The sequence below is a fragment of the Acinonyx jubatus genome, chromosome B1 (genome assembly GCF_027475565.1).
Source record: "Acinonyx jubatus isolate Ajub_Pintada_27869175 chromosome B1, VMU_Ajub_asm_v1.0, whole genome shotgun sequence".
NCBI classification, from domain to species: domain Eukaryota; kingdom Metazoa; phylum Chordata; class Mammalia; order Carnivora; family Felidae; genus Acinonyx; species Acinonyx jubatus.
In genome coordinates this window covers 170,589,337-170,611,897 of record NC_069382.1, presented here as the reverse complement: position 1 = coordinate 170,611,897, position 22,561 = coordinate 170,589,337, and the positions used below count along the sequence as shown (strand labels likewise).

The 22,561-nt window shown below is 42.9% G+C and overlaps 1 protein-coding gene across 2 annotated transcripts in view; it reads right to left on the bottom strand.

Moving 5' to 3' along the window:
- Window positions 1-22,561, bottom strand: part of RELL1 (RELT like 1) — a 68,215-nt gene that overhangs the window by 20,851 nt on the left and 24,803 nt on the right. For both annotated transcript variants that reach the window (XM_027053825.2, XM_027053876.2), the window contains exons 2-5: window positions 15,003-15,227; window positions 12,806-12,877; window positions 5,531-5,588; window positions 2,935-3,171 (exon numbers count right to left, since the gene is read on the bottom strand). In XM_027053825.2, the coding sequence (XP_026909626.1) occupies window positions 2,935-3,171; window positions 5,531-5,588; window positions 12,806-12,877; window positions 15,003-15,227 (592 nt within the window). The remainder of the gene's footprint in view (window positions 1-2,934; window positions 3,172-5,530; window positions 5,589-12,805; window positions 12,878-15,002; window positions 15,228-22,561) is intronic.

The window sequence follows — 22,561 nt, the reverse complement described above, 5'->3', positions numbered from 1 at the left end:
CATGAAAAAAAAATTTTAATTAAAAAAATAAAATATATTTTAAATGTTTATTTTTGAGAGAGGGAGAGAGAGAGAGAGACAGAGCATGAGTGGGGGAGGGGCAGAGCGAGAGGGAGACACAGACTCAGAAGCAGGCTCCAGGCTCTGAGCTGTCAGCACAGAGCCCAACATGGGGTTTGAACCCACAAACTTCGAGATCACAACCTGAGCCAAAGTGAGGCGCTTAACCAACTGAGCCACCCAGGTGCCCCAAAATATGAAATATTTAAAAAAAAAAAAATTTTAACATTTATTCATTTTTGAGAGACAGAGTGTGAGTGAGGGAGGGGCAGAGCGAGAGGGAGACACAGAATCCAAAGCGGGCTCCAGACTCTGAGCTGTCAGTCCAGAGCCCAATGTGGAGCTCAAACTCATGGAGCTCAAACTCATGGGCTCAAGATCGTGACCTGAGCCGAAGTCAGACACTTAACCGACTGAGCCATCCAGGTGCCCCCCTAAAATATATTTTAAATAATAGTCATTTCCACTGGCAAAAAAAAAAAAAAAAAAAAAAAAAAAAAAAAAAAAAGAATTAAAAGAGAAGTTAAGGAAATTTACTCAGTCTGACTGTTTTTCTAGTTCATTGTGTATCAAAATCCCAAAGTTTTTCATAGAAGTTTCTCTCTAGTTCTGGTTTTAAATTTCCTTAAAACCACCTAAAACAAAATACATCCTCCTTCTTTGTCCAAATGAGATTACCAGCCACAGGGAGGAGGGAGACGCTGAGGAAGTAAAAGAAGAATCAGAGAAAAGTTGTAACTACAGATCTGCTCGGTGGAAATGTAAGAGCCCCTCTGAGCAACACGAGAGGCCAGTAATGATTAAACGCTCCCGGCATTCTACATCCAAGAAAGAGAGCTGCATTTGGGGCATTTATAAGAGCCATGCTGAATCTCAGTTGAAAATTTCAGCAGATTTTTTTTTTTAAAGCAAACAAAATACGCTTTGTCTAAACAAGCCACAGGTTCTCATGACATTCCACATTCACGGACTCCCATGACTCTGCTTCTTAATAAAACAGTGTGGTCATGAGTTGTACTCTTTTGCTGTAAGCGGGCAAACAGCCCTGCAGTTTTCTCGTTTCTTGCGCATAATAAAAACCAAACCGAATCAAAATAATAGTAAGAGCCAACATCCGAATGAGTAAAAAGTGCGAAAACCGAAGTTACGTAAGTCATCGTATTTAATCATCACAGAACCCAGTGAGCTGAGCACCACTGCTGTCCTCGTTTTATAGAGGGGGAAACTGAGGCACAGAGAAAAGTGAGTTTGTAAGCAGTCGTGCCTGCACTCCAACCAGGTAGAGGCAACGAGTTCAGGCTACTCTGTCCAGGGTTTGTTCGCAGAGAAACAAGGAGCGTGGGCTCAGTACTGTCAGCTTTGGCTTCCCCGGTCTGCCTCTAGCACACATACTCTTTTTATTTTATTTTATTTTTATAGGTTTTTTTTTTTAAGTATATTTATTTATTTTGAGGTGGGGGAGGGGAAGAGAGAGAGGAAGACAGAGACTCCCAAGCAGGCTCTGTGCTGTCAGCACAGAGCCCGCGACTCGGGGCTCGAATTCACGAAACGTGAGATGGTGACCTGAGCCGAAATCAAGAGTCAGATGTCTAACCGACTGAGCCACCAGGGTGCTACCAACCGATGCACATAACTCAACCATCACTTTCTACTGCCTTTCCACGTGCAGCCTTGACAAGGTGGTTCCCGCGTGAGACTCAACATGGAAACAGCAGACGCCGCAAAAGCATCTTCCGTGCCGTCAGACCGATTCCCCGCTGAGCTGCAAGAGCTCCCCATCACATGCGGGTCGCAAGGAAATGGTACCGGAGGACTGGAAAGGCCAGGACACAAGGAAAGTGGCCTCAAAGAAGGCAGCCCTGGAATCCACACGGAACTTACATGGCAGACACTGCAGAGCAGGGGACCAGCCCCACCCCTTCTCTCCTCCCCGAGAGCTGGCACGGAGGAATGGCTGAGTGTCGGGGTCTGGACAGCAGCACGTGAGCGAAAATGAAATGTGTGGCTTCCGGGCCTGGCTCAGCAAACCCACGAACAATCTTCCTCGTACGTTTGCCTTCTACTTGCAAAGCTGGCAGGGCCGCAGGGTGGAAAGCACCTGGCAGGCTGATCCTGCACTCTGTACCAGTGAAATAGAAACTTCTGTTCTGTGTTGAGTTGAAATTTGGGCTTTATCTATTAGAGCAAGGCTGCTAGTGAATTTTGTGTGTTAGCCTGACTCGACTCACAGATCCCAAAGGGCTGGTATGATGTTATTTCTGGGGGTGCCTATGAGGGTGTTTCCAGAAGAAATTAATTAGCACTCAAATCCATAGATCGAGTAAAGAAGAGTAAAGCTCTCTCACCGATGAGGGTGTGCATCATCAAACCCCGTAAGAGACTAAACAGAACAAAAAGGCCCAGGCAGGAAGAATTTGTTTTTTTTCTCTTCCTGCCCCGGAACATCAGCCTTGTGGTTCTCAGGCCTTTGGAATGGGGCTGAATTACACCATCAGCTTTCCTGGGTCTCCAGCTTGCAGAGGGCAGACTGTGGGACCTCTCGGCCTCCATAATCATGCAAGCCAATTCCTATATTAAATTTCCTCCTATATATATCCTATGAGCTCTGTTTGTCCAGAGAACCCTAATACAGCAAGGAATTAATTTTTTTTTACCTTAATTAATACACCTGACCTCTAACCTAGCAATAGCCACCTCTTAGGATTCCTCTGCTGCTGGAAAAATGTAGGACTCACAGCAGAAAACATTTAAAAGTTCAGAGATATGACCCGAGCCAGGCTTAGGAGGTCATTCTCTATATTTAACAGGTACGCACCAATCCACACACCACAGAAAGCATGTCACACAAACCCAAAGCATCCACAGGGATCTTACCTGCCAACAGAGAGGACGGTGACCTCTCCCTGACGCCTCGCGTGGCCCTGTTTGGATTTGTTGGTAGGTCTTATGAAGTGCCACCGTTTGTGCCTACACCGATGACACACGTCCCTCTCGACAGCACCGCCCACTGTGTGCAGATGGTGGCCACAGATGTGCTTCCCGGGGGTGCCTCCTGGCGACAAGGGCCCGGGACTCACAGGTGGGCTCCCAGGAGTGCTGGGCGTCACAGGGCTAAGGTGGGGAAGAGGAAACAGTAGAACAGGTTACTTACAAAAAGTACTAGCTAAGGCGATCTCTCCCTTGCAATTCAAATAGCAGGTTTAAATCACAGCCAAGTGTCTGCCTAGATCTCTCAACAAAGAGATCCCCCGGACACATGTGCGTTGAAGGAGAGACACACGTGAATTCCCAACAAATTATCAAATGACTTAAAATAGAATGTTTGATCCAGACTGACTACTGCATCAAAGGAAGAAAGCTTTTAGGTCAAGATATCAAAAGTAATCCTCCAGCGATGTTGATGGTGTTGACAGCAATAACAAAAAGAGCTAACAGTATTCTAAGCATTTGATATGTGTTAATTCAGTTAATCTTTACAAAACCTTCCAAGGTTGGTATTATGAACTTCCTCATTTTAAACATGAGAAATTAAGGAACTTGCCAAGGACACACAGCTAATAAATGATGGATCTGAGATCCAGATCTGGAAAGTCTAATTCTAGAAACCATGCACTTAAGCACCATGCTACAGTGCTTCAAAAAAACAAGGGAGCCCACATTCTTTGATAGCCCGGGGAAAAAAGTCCAGGCAAAACATAAAAAGGAGAAGTATATAGGTCAGATGTTGGCAACTTTCAAAAGACACGTCAAGACTCTGGTCCACTAGAAAAGGAGGACTTAAAACAGGACAAGGCCAGCCCGACTAGGCATCAGCCCTGCATCATGGTAGAGGCGGGCAAGGTGGGGTGGCATGTCACCACACAGGCTGACACCTGAGCCCGTCCTAGAGCCCCAGAGGCACGTGGATGTCTTATGACAGCATGAACCAGCCTTTCTGCTGCTGAGAACCATCCCACTTGCACTTTTAAAAAGAAGTGTGCATGGTTGAGGAGAGTCTCAAACACCATGGACAGCCAAAAGCTTTCTGGTGTTCGTTAGGGATGCTCTTTAGGTTGTTAAAATAAAAACACGCAGCAGCAGCTTTCTGAGATAAAACAATGCCAAATTAACACCACATAGTGGAAAGTAGAATTCAAAATTTTTATTTAACGACATCCGTTCGACAAAAGTTCATCGAGTACCCGCGGTGCATAAAAGCCAATGGCAGGCACTATACCACGCCCAAAAATAACCGAGGCAAACACGCCGTGAGCCAACATGGTCCAAACACCATGGTCAGGGCTGGAACGTGGGAGAAATCCCAGCTCATATGTCTCTATGTAGCTCTATGAACTACGCCACCAGGACTTCCTAAACAGAGCTTCCTGCATGAGCTTCCTGGTGAAAATGCAAGCCTAACACACCAGTCTGACAAACACAAGATATCCAAGATATGCCAGATGCACTGCCCCACAGAGTAAGCAGGAAAAAGGTGCCAAACTCCTTGCCCTGTCCCTCGGTCCCAACTTCCCCTCCTGGCCCTTCTTCCTCCTGTCCACGGTGCGTTCTCTGGCCTCCCTGGACTGAACCTTTAGGGCTTTCTCCACCTACAAGCAAGCAGCCCCTGCCTCTTGTCTCTGCCTGTCGAACCTGGGTCAGATGGCATTTCCGTGGACCTTCTATGAACCTTCCATCACCTCCCACTGGCCCCATGGAGTTTGCAGAGCATCCAGTCTTTGCTTCTCCCACAGCACAGTCATGCGCATCCCCATCGTAAGGCCTCACACCCACACCTCCATTCCCCACTAGACCGAGTCTCCGTGCCAACAATCTGTGAATGCCCAGCTCCAGCACTGTGCCCAGCACTGAGCAGGCATTCAATAAATGCTCCTAGCTGACGAAATAAAAAATTATATAGAAATATAGTTATCTGTAATTCATTAGGAAGGACTATAATGCTCCATAACCACACCAGCCTAATTTTTGCTGAATCATCGTTACTCCTGGAGGTCTCTCAATGCCCCAGGCCACTTGTCTTCCTTACAATAACCCAAGAAAGTGGGTACAATGGCCATCTCCATTTATAAATGATGGAACTTGAGCTCAGAGCGGTTAGTTAACTTGCCCACAAAGAGGTGGCCAATAAGTGGTGCCCAATTCCAAGGCTGTTAACTTCTTCAGCATATCTCCAACACTGCAGTTCTCAACCAGGGCTGAGTTCTCCCCAGTGGACGCTGATGCTGGGTGGGGACATTCTGGGTTGTCACATGGGGGACTGGGGGGGGGGGGGGGCGGAGAAGACACCAGAATCTAGTGAGCAGAGACCAGGAACACCGATAAACATCCCAGGATGCACAGGACGGTTCCCCAAAGCAAAGAATTATCTGGCCCAAATGTCAACAGTACGAAAGCTGGGAAACCTGTTCTAATAGATAAGCAAAAAAAAAAAAAAAAAAGTCCCACTGAAGGGCGTGGAGGGAGAGGCGCTCACCTTTCAGGGTCACCCAGGCTGTTATCTGCTACCATTGCCTTTAAAACATCAACGTTTGCTAAGGAAAGAAAAAGTAAAGGATTACAATGGGATGAATCACATGAGCAATCCTAGAATTATTACATCAGAAAGGCTGTTGGTAGAAAAATAAGAAAGAAAAGAAAAGCTGTTGGGAAAACATCCGAGTTCCTTCAGTTCACAGGACCCTGGGGTCCCAGAGAAGGGAGAGTTTTTCCCAAGGCAACCCCTCGAAATGGCACCATCGACAGATAACTCACCATGCTGGAATTTAGTATGAGTGCCAGACAGTCTACACAAAGGAAAGCAGATTATTGCAGAGCTGTGCTTCTGACACGGCATTCCAACATAACATAGAAACATACACTTCTTCCCCCGCTCCCAAACCACAGGGAAATTTACATGTTGCTATTCCACTGCATTCAACTCCCTTTGCTAAATATACATGACATGCATGTCTTAAGAGACCTGTATTCTAAGTAACTAACTTGAATCTAAAAAAATAAATTAAAAAAAAAAAAAACGGTTAAAAAAAAAAAAAGATCTGTATTCTAACAAGTTACACGTGCCCAAATCACAAGCCTCCACCTCTGGATCCACATGTATTATCAGGTCTGTCTCACATATAATCAGGGATGGGAGATAATTTTCCAGGTGGGCCATTTGGCTTAGCTCAGCTTCAGGACCATATAAGACCTTAACTTTGGCCAGATACTTTAAATTTCCAAAAGGTGGTCACAAATATAAGTTACCTAATATGGACTGAATTAAATTGGACTTCTAACATTAATTTTTCAAAAAATCCAAATTTTTAGGTGGAGGGTGTAGGCTATCAACAAAAACAAACTGTATCTAAGCTTCTTGGGTCCCCACTCCCCCTCCCCCTCCCGCCTCCACAAACACACATCTTTAAGTCTCTTACAGAGCAGTTAGACTCTCAAGGATGAAAGACTGAATGTTCAAGTTCCTTTTGGATATTTAATTGGCAAGGCCAAATGTTATTACTGACTCCTACCCTTTTCATTGATTTTTAAAGTGCTATTCTCATGAGGGACCACAAATTCTCCAGAGATGAAATAAAAAATCACTATTTATCATGTGGGCCAACACCAACATTTAACATTTAACATTTCAAATGACATCCCTAGGGGAAGAAAATTCAACACTACTGATTTTAAGTATTAACAGTGAAGGGTTTATCCAGTGATTCTCAACTTTTTAAAAACTAAATTTATCTGGGCACCTGGGTGGCCCAGTTAAGCACCTGCTTCTTGATTTCGGCTCAGGTCATGATATCACTGTTTGTGAGTCTGAGCCCCACATCAGACTCCACACTGAGTATGGAGCCTGCTTGGGATTCTCTCTCTCTCCCTCTCTCTCTGCCCCTCCCCAACTTCTCTCAAATAAATTAAATTTAAGTTTTTTAATTGAAATAATTATTGGCCCACCCAGGAGCCTTTTGCAACATCTTTTTCCTAATCACCCTCTCATGAAATTCTAATCTTGAAGATGCATACCTGTTTACATAGTAGATGCAAATCTGTGTTTTATATGTAAAATAATTAGGGGTTTTTGCTCCCATGATCCATTTACCCCGTTTACAACCCTTACAAATAAACAGATTCTTTTAAAAGAAATACTAACACAACATGCCATCTTTCCTTTTTTTTTTTTTGTAAGTTTATTTATTTTGAGAGAGAGAGAGAGAACGTGCGAACAGGGGAAGGGCAGAGAAAGGAGGAGAGATAGAATTCGAAGCAGGCTCTGCACCATCAGCACAGAGCCCAGTTGGGAGCTCGAACTCATGAACCGTGAGATCATGACCTGAGCCGAAATCAAGAGTTGGACACTTAACTGACTGAGCACCCCAGGTGCAACCATTAACACAGCAGGCCATCTTTTCTAAAAGAAATATCCTCTTTGCCCTTCATGACTGTCTGTGAGGATGGCCAAATGCATTCCCTAACACACGTTTTGACCTAAGTAAGCCTCTTGTCGTTACTGAAAACGTACTGAAATGGATCAGCAGCTTGTATGTTCTCCCACACAACAAAGAAGACACGTTACCTTCTGTGACACAAACTCCAACACAGTCTAGTGATGTCACTCATTTTCCTTTTGACTAATAATAAGGATGCACAAAATTAATTTCTGTGTAGTCAAGGGGTTTAGGGAATACCCACAGTAATTTGCCAGTTGACGCTTATTCTCTGCCATCTAAACTTCAAGACTACAAACAATAAAGAGGGAAAACAACAACAACAAAAAAGGTATGAAAATAAAGATAGCACTAACGGCACTCACTTACAAGAATGGGCTTTTTAAAAACAAAAGTTTAAATTAGTTGCCAGAGAAAATTTACCACCTCTAAAGATGACCTTCCTTAGAAACATGGAGTCAGAAAATGATCGAGGAAGATTATTAAAATACATTAAAATCATTCCTAAAACTGTTCTTTTATAAACTTGTGTTATTTTTTCTATATTTATGTGCTCCTGTACCTCGCCCTTATCTCTCATAAAAATTAATAAATAGCCCCATTGTTTGCTATGAGTGAATTCTTTAAGAGTGGACTCAAGTTTCTGTGTAAACATGACCCACACCCTCCCTGTCCGAGGAGGTTCAGTGTGTGAGGTCATGTGGTTTCCCAGGATGAGAAAACTTTCTAACATAACCTCACCATTAGGACTCAAACACATGCTTGAATTTGGCTGTAGAATTACTATGAAGGAGCAATCATCTGATTAAGTTCTTTTGAATACGTATCCCCTCCTTGATTGTGACTCATAACTCCAATAAGCCATAAAAGATGGCTCCCTTGTTCTTGTCAACATTCTGTTGACTCTACTTCCCTTCATGGGTATCCAGAGAATGGGAGGGGTCAGTTACAGGGCAAGGAAAGCCTGTCAGGAACAGGAGACATTTTCTAGAGGGTAGTAATTTCATGAAATGCTTCCTCTCTTCTGTCCTGAATTTCTGCCTGATCTTAGGTATAAAGCAGTGAAAATCAGGCAGGAGAAATGCCCTATTTCTTCCACTACCAGTCTTTTCTGCAAACATTCCCTTGCAATCAAGGCAAATCCCCAGGCCAGAACTATTGCCACCGGCCAAATCTGAGTGCCTGCCATGTGCCAGCCACTGACCGAAAGCTTTAGAGACCCTACCATGTTTGACTCTCCTGACAAGTCCAGAATAGACAGAATCATCATGCCCATTTTACAGATACAGAGGCTGAGGCACTAAAGATCATAACTGACTGGCCAGAGTCACACAGCTAGCGTGACAGAGCTGGACACAAACCCTGGTCCATCTGACTTTGGGTGGGTGCTTTTGACCCCATGTTATCCTTTTCATTCTTCAATGTCCAGTCCCTACCCAAATGATCAATAGTTTAATGCTTCATAGGGCATTTGCATAATCATTATAGCAATTTTCAGAGACCTACTCAGTAATGATAATTTGTAACCGAATCCCTCCTGCCATAGTATCAATTGAACCCCAAGGTAAGCATTTCACAAAAGGATCTCCCTGCCTAGAATAATCACAATATCTTCATTGTTACCAGATCAGATAGTTTAAGGGCCTGCAAGAGAGCTATAAACATGCAGGTATTTTCCAAATTCCCATAGAACCCAAGAAAACCCCAATGACCACCCACACACTCTTCAATTCAATCTATTTACAAAGATAAATTAAGGGTAGCACTGTGGTTAAATCCAAGCCTTGAGATTAGCAGGACAGTGATCAGTATGCAGGTCAGCTGATAAATGTATCCCTCAAAAGATTTACCTAAACGAACCTGATTTGCAACATTCGAGACACGATATGTTTAAACCATAAGCAAGAATGTCACCATGAGTACAGGCGAAATATTACCCCATTAGTCAAATTAAAAATGCAAAGCAGAAGACTATTCATAAATCATGATAGCAAATGTTTTAAAATATGTAAGTACAGGCAAAGAAAACCTAAATACACATGGCAAATGGTAATGGATGGGTTGTATTTAATTGTATTCCTTTTTTTTTTTTCAATTTTAAAGGAAAAGTTATGTTACCGTGTGCTTACAATTAAAGAAATGGAAAACTGAATTAATGTCAATAGGCAGGTCTAAATTGATATTAAGTCCAGAGACTGCTAAAGACATAGACAAAAGATTAAAAATGCATTTGTTCTCTAGAGAATTGAAGTCTCAAAGCAAACCAAAGAAGCTAGGATATAAACTGGTAAGAGACCCAACTATGGATCTAATTCCCTAGCTGTGGTTTCGGCACAGGCTGGAAGGAAGCTAGAGATGGCCATGTCTGGAAAAGGGATGTCCAGTGAGGTCAGATGTCTCCTGGTGGCCAAGGAGAACCAAGGGCCACCCAAAGGATCCGAACCACCACTCATGCTCACAGGTCACTGCAGAAATCACAGGAGACAAATGAAGGCATGGACCGGGGGAGAGGGGAAAAACCAGGGAGCAGAGGAGAAAGAAGGAAAACAGGACCTTAGCTGCTACTTTCATGTCATGTACCTACCGGTAATTAACACGGAGGAAACAAAAAGGTTTCTTCCCAAAAGGAAAAGGACATCATTAAAAAAGAAAAGGACAGACCTGTTTGCCCATGAGTGTGGGAGGTAGGAAACTACACAGCAAGCTTGTTCCAGAAAGTCAAACGCTTTTCCTCTGCTGTAATGAAGCAGAGTGCCACTGTTGGCCCATCCTGCCATATGCTGCTTGTCGTATGAGCTCTGGGCCAGTTTCCTCATCTGCAAGATGTGATGGTAAAAGGGCCTACCTCCATAAGGTAGTTTTGAGAATTTAATGACTTAATGCTTAAGAGTTTTATAAACTATCCCAGCTGTACACTTTATCTCTTTGAAAGGAAGACACCTCCATCCCTCCTTCCTGCTACCAGGAAAGAGGCAGTAACAGCAAGTGGTTAAGTACAGACTCTGGAGTCAGATGCTACAGTTCAAATCTCAGCTCTGCCACTTGCCAGCCGTGTGATGTTGGCAAGCTAGTTAAGCACTGTGGGCCTTTTGGTTTCTCAACTGTAAATTGGGAATGAAGTATCTGAATCGAAAGGTTGTTAGTCCCTAGAGAGCCCTCAGGGCCACCATATGGCAAACACTCAGCTCATACAAGGAAGTTGTACCTAAGAACTTCAGCCCTTGCAAAGTTTTCACAATTTATTTATTTCTGATCCAACAGTCAGTCCCACCACATCCCATACTAATTTAGCAGCTGCCCCAGCTCTCAGAAGCCCCAGTCCCAAAGGCCCCCAAGATCCCAAAGCCATGTGAGGTAGTTTCCAATGCACAAGGTATGCCATGCCTCACCATGTGTACCTCTGTTGGCCTGAAGTTTCCATGCCAAGAACATATTTGTTTATTTCTTGTGCAAATTAAAAATGATTTCTTATGCAGAAATGTGCACCATTGGGTATTAATGAATAACATCACCAAATATCGTTCCCTGAAGGAAGGTCTCTGGAAGGCAGAGATCAAAATCCAAGTATTCTGGTCATTTTTGTTCTTACTTTAAATGCCATTCTAATAAGATTGATTATGCGGTTTTACATCCTGTAGAAACTGAAATCACAAATTAAAGAGAGGAGAGGTAATGCTGTGTAGTTGAAAGAGACCCAGCTAGGGCTAAGCTGTTCACTGACCATGTGAACTCAACTACTTGAAGCCTTCGTTTCTGCACCCGTAAAATGGGTATAACAATACTAATTTTAGAGGTGCCTGGGTGGCTCAGCCAGTTAAGTATCTGACTCTTAATTCTGGCTCAGGTCACGATCTCATGGTCGTGGGATCCAGCCCCCGAGTCAGGCTCTGCACTATAACAGTGTGGGGTCTGCTTGGGATTCTTTCTTTCTCTCTCTGCCCCTCCCCCACTCATGCTCTTTTCTCTCTCTCTCTCTCTCTCTCTCTCTCTCAAATAAATAAACGTTTTAAGAAAAACAATACCAACTTTAGAGGGATAGTGTGAGGATTAAATGAGATTACATATGAAAAGCACACTGTAAAGAATAATGAAAATGATGCGGAACCAGCTGAAACTGTTTCTCTAAGTCAAAAGGCTGACCCACACCCAGGGCCGGGCCAGTGCTCTGCTTGACAGTGAGGCTGTGGGGGTGGGGCTCCCCAGGGAAGGGCTGGAGGCAGAGCAGCAGCATCTACTTAGCAGTACGGCTAGTTTCCCCTTCGGACGAATGGCTCGGCTGCATCAGCGTGCCCTACAGCACCCCTGTGACTGGAGCCAGGACAGAGCCCAAGGAAGAGGTTTTCTTTTCGATTCTCGTGAGAACTCAAAGTACGGCGATCTGCAGCTATTGGAGATGTGCCCAACGAGTTCCACATGCCCCAAAAGTCACTGAGAGCCTCACCCTGTGCACCCCTGTAATGGTATCCTACAGAAATAATAACCAGTGTTCTGAACAAGAACCCTGATTTATCAAATCAAGGTTCAGTTCATCCTCCACTTCAGAAAAGAGGAGTTAAGAGCACATTTCCGAGGGGGGAAATTGCCTATGTCCACAAAGGTTAAACTGTTTAAAAATTGGAACACTTGAGAATAGATCCCAGAAGAGGCAAATCCATGGAGACAGAAGCAGAGAGGTCGCCGGAGGGTGGCCGGGGGAGGGCGGTGGGGTGTGGACGGTGACTGTTTAATGGGTACAGAGTTTCAGTTTGGGATGATAGAAACATTCTGGAACAAGGCAGTAGTGATGGCTTACATCATTATGAATGTACTTAATGCTACCGAACTGTACCTTTAATGGTAACTTTTTATGTTTTGTCTATTTTACCACAGCTTTTTTTAATACAAAAAAAAAAAAAAAGAAAGGAACAGACGATGTTTGAGCACCTACTATACTAATAAGCATTTTACATGCAGGATGTCACAACAATGTTACCATATAAATATTATTTATTATCCTCCTTTTAAAAACAGGTGGAAATGGAGACTCCATGAGGTAATGTGACTTCCCTCAAATCAAAGCGAGGCCAGGACTGGAAGGTGAGCCTCCAGGGCGGGCTTTATGCACTACTCACACCCACTGGCTCTCTGAAAACACACTTACGTGAAACTTCATGGTTGGATAACCTGAAAGCTTAATGGATTAATGAGCTTAGGTAAAAGGTGCTGCCAATGACCAGAAATATTGACAGGACAGTTCATACAAATTCTGACTCTCTGAAGCAAGTTTTCAATAACACATATGAATATCGAATTGTTCTGGAACACTAAAACATCCATACCTTCATTTTTCATGATGTAGCGAACAATCTGCCCAACAGTGTCACTGTTTTCATTTACACTGTCATTCAACTCTGAAAGAGAAGGCAGAGGAGGGCGTGGGTTAAATTGGTCACTTCTGTGGATTCCATGACACCTCACTGAACAGTCTCAAGAAAGCTCTTGCCGTGGCACTAAGGGTCTAGGCTTTCTTCCTTCAGCCCCAAACTGCCTGGGGCACAGTCCATGGTGATTTCCTTGGCATATATAACAGACATAACGAGTACCAGAATTATCCATCAACCGTCTTCCCAAGTCCAAACACCCACTCACTTTCATGCATCTGTATCAGTCATTACTACTATATTTCTCTCTCATCATTTCCTTAAACCCTTAGGGGAAATGGGAAGAAGATAGTTAATTAAAAGAAAAAATTCTCCTTGGATTGATTGATTGATTGATTGATTGATTGATTGATTTTGCATGCAAGCAAGTAGGGGAGGGACAGAGAGAGGGAGACACAGAATCCAAAGCAGACCCCATGCTCAGTGCAGAGTCTGACGCGGAGCTCAGTCTCACAACTGCAGATCACAACGTGAGCCGATATCAAGAGTCTGACACTTAACCAACTGAGCCACCCAGGCACCCCCCGCCTGGGATTTTCTTTTAATTGCAGGTATACTACATTAATTTAGAGTATGAATTTCTTTGGGGGCAATTATTCATCCAGGTTTATAAGCCTCTCCTTTCTTTTAAATACACTTGCAACTGACCTAAATTTCAGCCGTGGTTATTTGCCCACAAACCGTTAACTTTATGAGACTCTGTATATATGACAGTGTTTGAAGAAAAATCAAACCTCCACTCTGAAACTGTGTAATTTCAGCGAGGAAGGAAAAAGGAGGGTTGAAATACACCATCTTAGTTCACAGAGAACGAATCAAGGTGTGCAGTGTCCTACTCGTGTACCTGGGAAGGTGTCTTCTCCATCCATAGTCGGCTTTCCCCTCTGTGAAAACACACGTCTGGCCAGACGGTGCAAATGTTGACCTGCTAAGCCAGCTTACAGAGCATCTTTGAAGGAGGGGAGGAGGAGGCTTGCTTTCTATTGACAAACACTCAGCTTTGGTTTGCTCACAGCTACACATGACTCATCCTGCAACCGGATTCTCTCTCTGCCTCAAAGGTCAGTGGGGGTGGGAAAAACCAACAGGCCAGCAGGCTGGCAAGGAATGAGGAAGCTCCCCCAGTCCGCCCTTTGGACTTTCTCGAAAGGTGACCTACTCCAAATGTCCCCCTCTGCAAAAACTGACCTTTGAGGAGCTGAAAGGGATAAGGAAGGTTAGGTACTACTCCCCAACTCCAAGTCTGGAAATGTCCCTGAAGGATGGTTGAAAAAAAACATCTATGAAGAAAGAAAATCTCATTCTCTTGGGTGTTTCTGAACACTGCCTAACACTCCACGTTAAGAGGAAAAGGTAAACTATCCTCAAGTTAATCTAAGGCACCATTTCTTGCCACACTTTTATCGCACTGTTGACACAATTATTTTACTTAATAAATATAAATTTCAGTCACACAGATTTAAGATCGAATTCCCCCAGCAAGAGTAATACCATACAAGTGGTGAGAGCTATTTATATTTCACATTATCCTTATTAGAATCTCTTTTAATAATAATAGTAAGGATTCATATTTACTGAGTGGGCTTATGTGCCAAATACCAAATGCATCATCTCTCTAAATTCCACAATAATCCTACAAAGTGGAGATCACTGCCCTCATTTAAATTAAATTAAATTGGCATGAAATTAACTAAGATTAAATTCTAGTTAAATTATACATAGTAGGGATTTAGAGCATATGTGACTTGCCCAAGGTCACAAGGAATGAGCTGGTAGGTGTTTCGTAAAGGACAGGCAGGTTTCAAGCTCTAGGTGGGGTTACTACGAAATCTACACGGACACTCTGCCATACCACCTACTGTGAAGATGGACCATTTTGCCTCATAGAGATGGAAAATACATATGACTGGTTACTTATTTCAAAATTGCCCCCACTTGGGGCACCTGGCTGGCTCAGTCAGTACAGCATGCGACTCTTGATCTCAGAGTGGTGGGTTCGAGCCCCACACTAGGTGTAGAGATTAAAAATAAAATAAAATTGTAAAAAAAAAATCATCTCTATCCACATCTCCATAAAGAGAATGCAGGTATTTACCTATCTTTTCAACCTTTTCCTCTTCCACATCTTGCTCGGCTTCTGTTGTACAACGATAGCCTTTCTTCTTGAGCAGGTGGCAGATGAGGACGCCGAAGAGACCCATGATGAAGAACACAGGGACGAGCGCATATGCGATATACTCTGGGTGTCCATTGCCAGTATTGTTAGTGGGCGACGGTGTCGTCTCCGTTTTGGAGTGCAACGTGCGGCTGCCACCATTGTCTACAGGAAGAAATACACACGGCCACGTCAGACGTCTGTCAGAGGCAAGAAAAACCTGACAACACTGGGGAACGTGCACGTTAAATCCGAGTCTCCTCCCCAAACCGTGGGCCACGCGGAGACTGGTGGGTCTGGCAGCACAGAACACAGGCTGAGGGCCAGGCTTGGCTCAAAGTCTGAGTCCCCTTCCAGTCCCTGCTCCTCATAAACTAGGTCCCACCCTGGGAATTTCTTTCAAAACCTCCCAAGCTAGTGTGTGCTTCTTCAGCTGTGGCAGCACCCACACAGGGCAGAAAGCATGTACAGAGTGCCGGTGAAACATAAGCACAAAGCAAACACGCTACCGTTCGGTGGCATTATAGCGGGTGCTTAGTGGTTAAGAGCATGGACCCAGGAGACCCGGGTTCAAGTCCTGGCTGTACCACCTAGCAGCTGGGTGACACTGGGCAATAACTTAGCATCTCCATGCCTCAGTTTCTCGTGAAACAGGCATACTAATAGAAGCGTCCCACCCTTCTAGGGTGTTATGAAGGTGAAATAAATTATCCACGTAAAACATTTCAAACCTTTTTGACAACATAGTAAATGCTCAACTACGGCAGTCACCATGCTAGGTGCGTGTGATATATCACTGAGTAAAACAAAGATCCTTGTCCTCACGGAGCTTATGTTCTAGAAGGGTTTAGTAAGCTGACAGACCTAAAATATGCGAAAGAGAAAAATCCAGAATGGCATCAGTCCCTAAACAAAACACATGGGCAGGTCACAGGTTGAGAGAAATGCCGTGGCAGGCATACACATGGGTAAACAGAAGAAAGAATAACAGCAGGGACCCGTTTTATGACAACAAAAATAGGGCGGCTGGGAAGGAGGCATCTTTCAGAGAAAAGGAGAAATTTGCCTGTGGGCATGTCAAAGCATCACGTGGACTTATTACCAGAGGTGGCAGACATCCAAGCCTGCAGGGATACCACACGTAGGCTCCCAAGAGGCCCATGTGCATAGGGATCTGAATCTCCTCTATGAAGGACAGTGAGAGGCAGAGAGCCTGGTGCAGTCATGAGACATGGCCAATTAAGACACCAGAGAAAGAGCAAATTACATAGAAAACCAGCAAAGTACCAACTCACAGACACAAAATGAGAAGAGAATTATGAAACAAAGGAGGGGGTCAGGCAGGATGAGAAGTAAAGGGAAATGTGAGATTTGATTGAAATGAAGGCTCGTTATTTGGAATACTCAGATTCTGAAGTGCTAAAATGAAGTTCTCTACATCAGGGAGATTCACAGTGCTGCTTAAGAAACCCAGAAATAGGAGGATGCCAGGGTGGCTCAGTTGGTTAAGCATCCAAATCTTGATTTTGGCTCCAGTCATGATCTCGTGATTTGTGAACTTGAGCCTTGCATCAGGCTCTGCACTGACAGCGTGGGGCCTGCTTGGGATTCATTCTCTCTCTCTCTCTCTCTCTCTCTCTCTCTCCCTCTGCCTTAAAAAAATTAAAAAAGAAAAAAACAGAAAAGACACTCAGAAATTGGAAAACTAAATACACTTAATTATAAGCTCTCTCAAAGAGTGTTTTGATAAAAAAGAATCCATGTGGCAATGATTGAATGGGACAAATATCAGGTGTGAAATAACCACATTGCATTATTGCAGCAAACAGAAGCCCAATTTGCAAACCAGAGGCCATACAAAGGGCTATCAGTCTTTCACATGGAAATATCCATTACCTTTGAAAATGAAAGGAAATTGCTGGTTTCTTAGGTTTGTAAAAGGCTGCTTTCATTATTTTATCAGACAATCTCTAGAATTGGGGATAACCTATTTTTTTTTTTCTGATTTATCTTCCAGGAATCAATATAATAAATGAATGAACAAATAAATGGAAGCACACGCGCGCGCGCACACACACACACACACACACACACACACACACTTCCCTAAACATGCACAAATATATCATCTAAATCAGGATTTAACTACCAGCCTTTCCGTAAAAACCAGAAACATTTCTTTAACTCCTTTTATAATTCTAAGTAAGTCTTATTTAAAAATTCCTTTTTTTAAGTTTATTTATTTATCTTGAGAGAGAGAGAAAGCAGGGGAGGGGTAGAGAGAGGGAGACAGAATCCCAAGCAGGCTCTGTGCTATCAGCACAGAGTCCGAAATGGGACTCAGACCCATGAAACCACAAGATAGTGACCTGAGCCAAAATAAAGAGTCGGACGCTTAACCGACTGAGGCATCCAGGTGTCCCTATTAATTCCTTTTTAGTAACATATATTCCACGTAACAGGAATAGGTGAAGCAGGCAACATGCTAAGACCGAGAGAGTTTTACTCAGAATCATGGTCTGTTTCAATCTGGAAGTGACAACCAATTCTCTTTGGAGGGCAGTAGGAATAGGGACAAAAGTGGAGGGGCTCAGAATTGGAGCCAACAGCTCCTCCTGAATCAGGGGGTTGAGAATGTGTCTTTATCATCCATTTGGTATTTGGCAAACCCTTGCAAATACTACATTATTTAGAGTCTGTGATTTACAAACAAGTATCAGTCACTTAATCTCGTAATTATTCTACCATGGGAAAACTGAAGAAGATATGAATCTAAATTAGTGAAACATGAATTACAGAGAGACGCGATATAGCACTGGGGTTCCAAGGTCAGAACGCCCGACATGAATAACAGCTTCGCCATCTATTAGGCATGTCACCTTGGGCAAGTTACTTCATTGTTCTATGTTCAGTTGCCTCATTATTAAATAAAATCAAAATGATTATATCTTTCTAGGATGATTTTAAAACATGGCCCCAAATCCTTTGGTACTGCTCCAACCAAGAAGTCTGTACCTCCTACCCTTGAATATATACTCTGAGGTTTGCCTGATCAATAGAATATGGAGTGACACTTTGTCAGTTTCCACCTCCTGTCTCTTGGGGCACTTGCTTTTGGAAACTAATCACCATGCCGTGCAGAAACCGAAGGCTCCTCAAGAAAAGAACCCAATAACAGTCATCAACTTGCCAACTCTGTAACTGAGTATCTTAGAAGTAGACCCGAGAGCCCCAGCTAGTGATGCATGGAACAAACATGAGCTGTTTCTGAATCCTGACAAGTTGTAGATTTCTAAGCAAAATGAGTGACTGTTGTTGTTTTGAGCCACGAAGCTTTGAGGTAAATTGTTATACACCAAATAGAAACTAGAAGACTACTTCATGGAGTCATCGTAAGGATTAAATATATTAATATGTAAAGCACGTAGAAGGGTGTTTAGGAAGAGGCACACATTGTAAAAGTGTTTACTCACCACCTTGATAGAACTGTACTATCCAATATGGTGGCCACTAGCCACAAGTAGCTATTTAAATTTAAGTCAATTAAGGGGCGCCTGGGTGGCTCAGTTGGTTAAGCGTCTGACTCTTGACTTCCGCTGAGGTCATGATCCATGGTTTGTGAGATGGAACCCTGCGTTGAGCTCTGCACTTGACAGCATGGAACCTGCTTGGATTCTCTCTCTCCCTCTCTCTTTGCCCCTCCCTCGCTCACACGCATGCTCTTTTTCTCTCTCACTTTCAAAAATAAACATTTTAAATGTAAGCCAATAAAAATGACGTAAAATTAAAAATCTGGTTCTTCAGCTGCATTAATCACATTCTAAGCGTTCAGTAGTCACATGGGTAGTACTTGCTACCATACTGGACAGGTCAGATAAAAAACATTTTCGGGGCCCCCGGGTGGCTCTGTCGGTTAAGCATCAGACTTCAGCTCAGGTCATGATCTCTTGGTTTGTGAGTTTGAGCCCCAAATCAGGCTCTGTGCTGACAGCTCAGAGCCTGGAGCCTGCTTCGGATTCTGTGTCTCTTGCTCTTTGTCCCTCTGATGCTTGTGCTCTCTCTCTCTCTCAAAAGTAAATAAATAAACATTAAAAAAATTTTAAGAACATTTTCATCATCTCCAAAAGTTCTGTTGGACAGCCCTGTTATAGACTACAAAGAACTAATAAAAAGCAGTTGACTTGAGAATCTACTGTGACCTACCATAGCAATTCAATAAAAATAACTTTAAAATTACAAAGTAACTATTCACAAATAATGCCTTAAAACATTGTTAACTTAGGCAAATTTAGTTTTCCTTCAGTTTACACTAAAGACTTGTTTAGAGACATTGACCATCTTTCTCTTTCTCCCCAGCTGAGTCATATCTGAATTACAAACAAATTATTTGAATCCAATTGAATAGCAAAAGTGGTTGCCACACTCTCTATAAAACAAAAAATGGCAACAATATGAATTTTGATCATGGGATAGTAAGAAAATATCTAAGTCAGTCATTATCCACCCATTTGATGGAATAATATGCATCATTTAAAACTATAAAGATTTCATGAAGACATGAGAAAACACTTAAGATACAATGTTGAATATAAAAGGCTTGATTCAACATCTTACATACAGTATGGTCCAACTAGTTTTTTAAAAATGCAAGAAGGCATAAAGTGTACAAAGCAATGACCAAAATATTAAGTGATTTCAGGTAACTGAATAATAGAATAACTTTAAATTTTATTTTTATACTTATCTATAATTTTCTAAAATTCATATGTATATATTCCTTTTGTACTAAAGTGATAGACACCTTAGGAAAAAAAAAAAAAAGATACAAAACAGAGGTGGTCAGCCATTTGGGAATCACAGACCCTTCTGGGAAACTCTTGGATGCTATGAAGGTTCCTCTTCCAAAATTTTGCCTTCAAGTTCTACAAGCTCTGAATCCCAAGTTCATATAAGGGCAAGTGACTCGATAAGGATGATGCCGAAGTTTCTGCTTGATAACATGGTGGACATTGATGTCATTCATCAAGATGGGAAATAACTTTAAAGAAAAGGAAGCTTGCTTGGTGTGATGTGTTGAATTTTACCTCCCTCCCAATTCAAATGTTGAAGTATCCCAAGTACCTCAGAATGTGGCCTTATTTAAAATACAGGGTCTTTACAAAGGTAACCAAATTAAAATGAGGTCATTAGAGTGGACTCAAATCCCACATGTCCTTATCAAAGGAGAAATGTGGAGCCAGACAGGTACAAAGCGAAAACACAATGTGGAGATACAGGCAGAGATGGGGTGATGCTAAAGGCCAAAGACTTCCATCAAACCACCAGAAGCTAGGAGAGAGGCATGAAATAGATTCTTCTTCACAGCCCTCAGAAGGAAGCAACTCTGCCGGTCTTGATCTTGGAATTCCAGCCTCCAGAAGTGTGAGGCTCTTTTTTAAGCCACCCAATTTGTGGTACTTTGCGACAGCAGCCCAAGAAAACTAATATACTCGGCATGGAGAGGACGCTATCACTAGTTCAGTTTTGAACATGGGGACAACCAGACGGAAATATCCAGTGAGAAACCGGATCCACTCCATGAGGAAGCTGAGGGAGAGAAGCCAGGGTTCTACCCTAGAACAGAGGATAGAGTTTCCAAAAGGAATGAGCAGTCAGCAAGGTCAGAAGCTGCAAGAGAGAGCAACTAAAATAGGAAGGAAATGGAAAATTGGTGCAGCCACTATGTAAAACAATAAGTTCCTCAAAAAGTTAAAAATAGAACTACCATATGATCCAGCAGTCCAACTTATCCTATTTACCCAAAAGGACTGAAATCAGGATCTTAAAGAGATAACTGCTTCCCATATTCACTGCAAGTATTATTTACAATAGCCAAGATATGGAATCAACCTAAGTGTTCACTGATGGCTAAATAGATAAAGAAAAGACGGTGTACATATACAACCAAATCCCTTTCGGCCTTAAAAAAGAAGGAAATCCAGGTTCGCCTGGGTGGCTCAGTTGGTTAAGCATCTGACTTCAGCTCGGGTCATGATCTCACGGTCCGTGAGTTCGAGCCCCACGTCGGGCTCTGTGCTGACAGCTCGGAGCCTAGAGCCTGCTTCGGATTCTGTGTCTTGCTCTCTCTCTGCTCCTCCCCCGCTCACACTCTGTGTGTGTGTGTCTCTCTATCTCCCACAAATAAATAAACATTAAAAACAAATTAAAAAAAAAAAAAAAAAGGAAATCCTGCCATAGACAACAGTATAAATGGTCCAGGAGGGCATTAGTGAAAAAATGTACATAAGTGAAAAAAGCCAGTCACAGAAGGACACACACTGCATAATTCCACTTTATGAGCAATCTAAAATAGTCAAATTTATAGAAACAGAGAGTAGAATGGTGATTGCCTGGAGTGGGGGGAGAAGAAAATGGGTAGTTCCTATTGAATAGGTATAATGTTTCTATCCTGCCGCACAGCATTGTGCCTGCTGTTAACAATACTGTATCATGCACTTAAAACTTTGTTAAGAGGGCTGATCTCATGTTAACTGTTCTTAACACAATTTAAAAAAAGAAACAAGAAACAAACAACCTGAGAAGACTCTTTAGAAAAAGAATTGAGAACTCAGACAAGTCAGGCAACATAGAAGTTTCTAAGGACTCATGGGAAACCATTAGTTTCTAATTTAAGAAGCTGCTTGGAATTTTTTAAACTTTCTCCTTGTACTTTACTTCCTGTTTTTCTGCAGTTTCTTGAAGTAAACTTCAAAATCCCAAAATAAATAAATACATACATACAATGAAAAAATAAATCAAATTGGAAGGAAAATAGATCTTCGTGGCCTTGGACAGCAGTTTTCAGTAGACCAGAATGTAAGATTCGATTTCCTGGGTTGAAGAAGAGAGACTGAACTCAGTGTACCCCTTCTAAAAGCCCAGTAGAAGCACAAAAAGGGTAGTAGGGTAGTTCACCTTCAGGGTGAGAGGAAGAAATTTCTGTTTGGAGTTTTGTTTTGTTTTTAAGCGGCTGAAACCAATGTATTTACATACGAAAAGGGCAAAAGGAAGAGACTGAGAGGGAATAAGGAGTGATAGCCTTGAGGAGATTTCCATAGGCAGACAGATTAAATACTGGAATAGGGGGAAAAAATTCACTTCTTCCTGAATCAGGGGGTCTGTGAGTTAGAGAGCTCAATAGCGGGCTGAAGGAAGTTGAGGGCACAAGGTGCACGACACCTCCATTTTCTCTCAGAATAAATAGGAAGAGATGACATCTGTTGAGATCTGGGGGCAGCAGGTGGGCCTGGCGGAGAGACTGAGCGAACAGGAGAGGAACAGGAGAAGGCTGTGCACAGGCACTCAGGGCACAGCCGAGAGGAGCACCCCAAATCTCCAGCAAGGCTAACCCATGTGGAGAGGTCCACACAAGCTGGAAAGCCCAGCACAGTAAGGGACCAGCGATCAGAGTCAGAACCAAAAGCATACAGAGCCATAGTAAACTAGGAAGAGAACTGTTT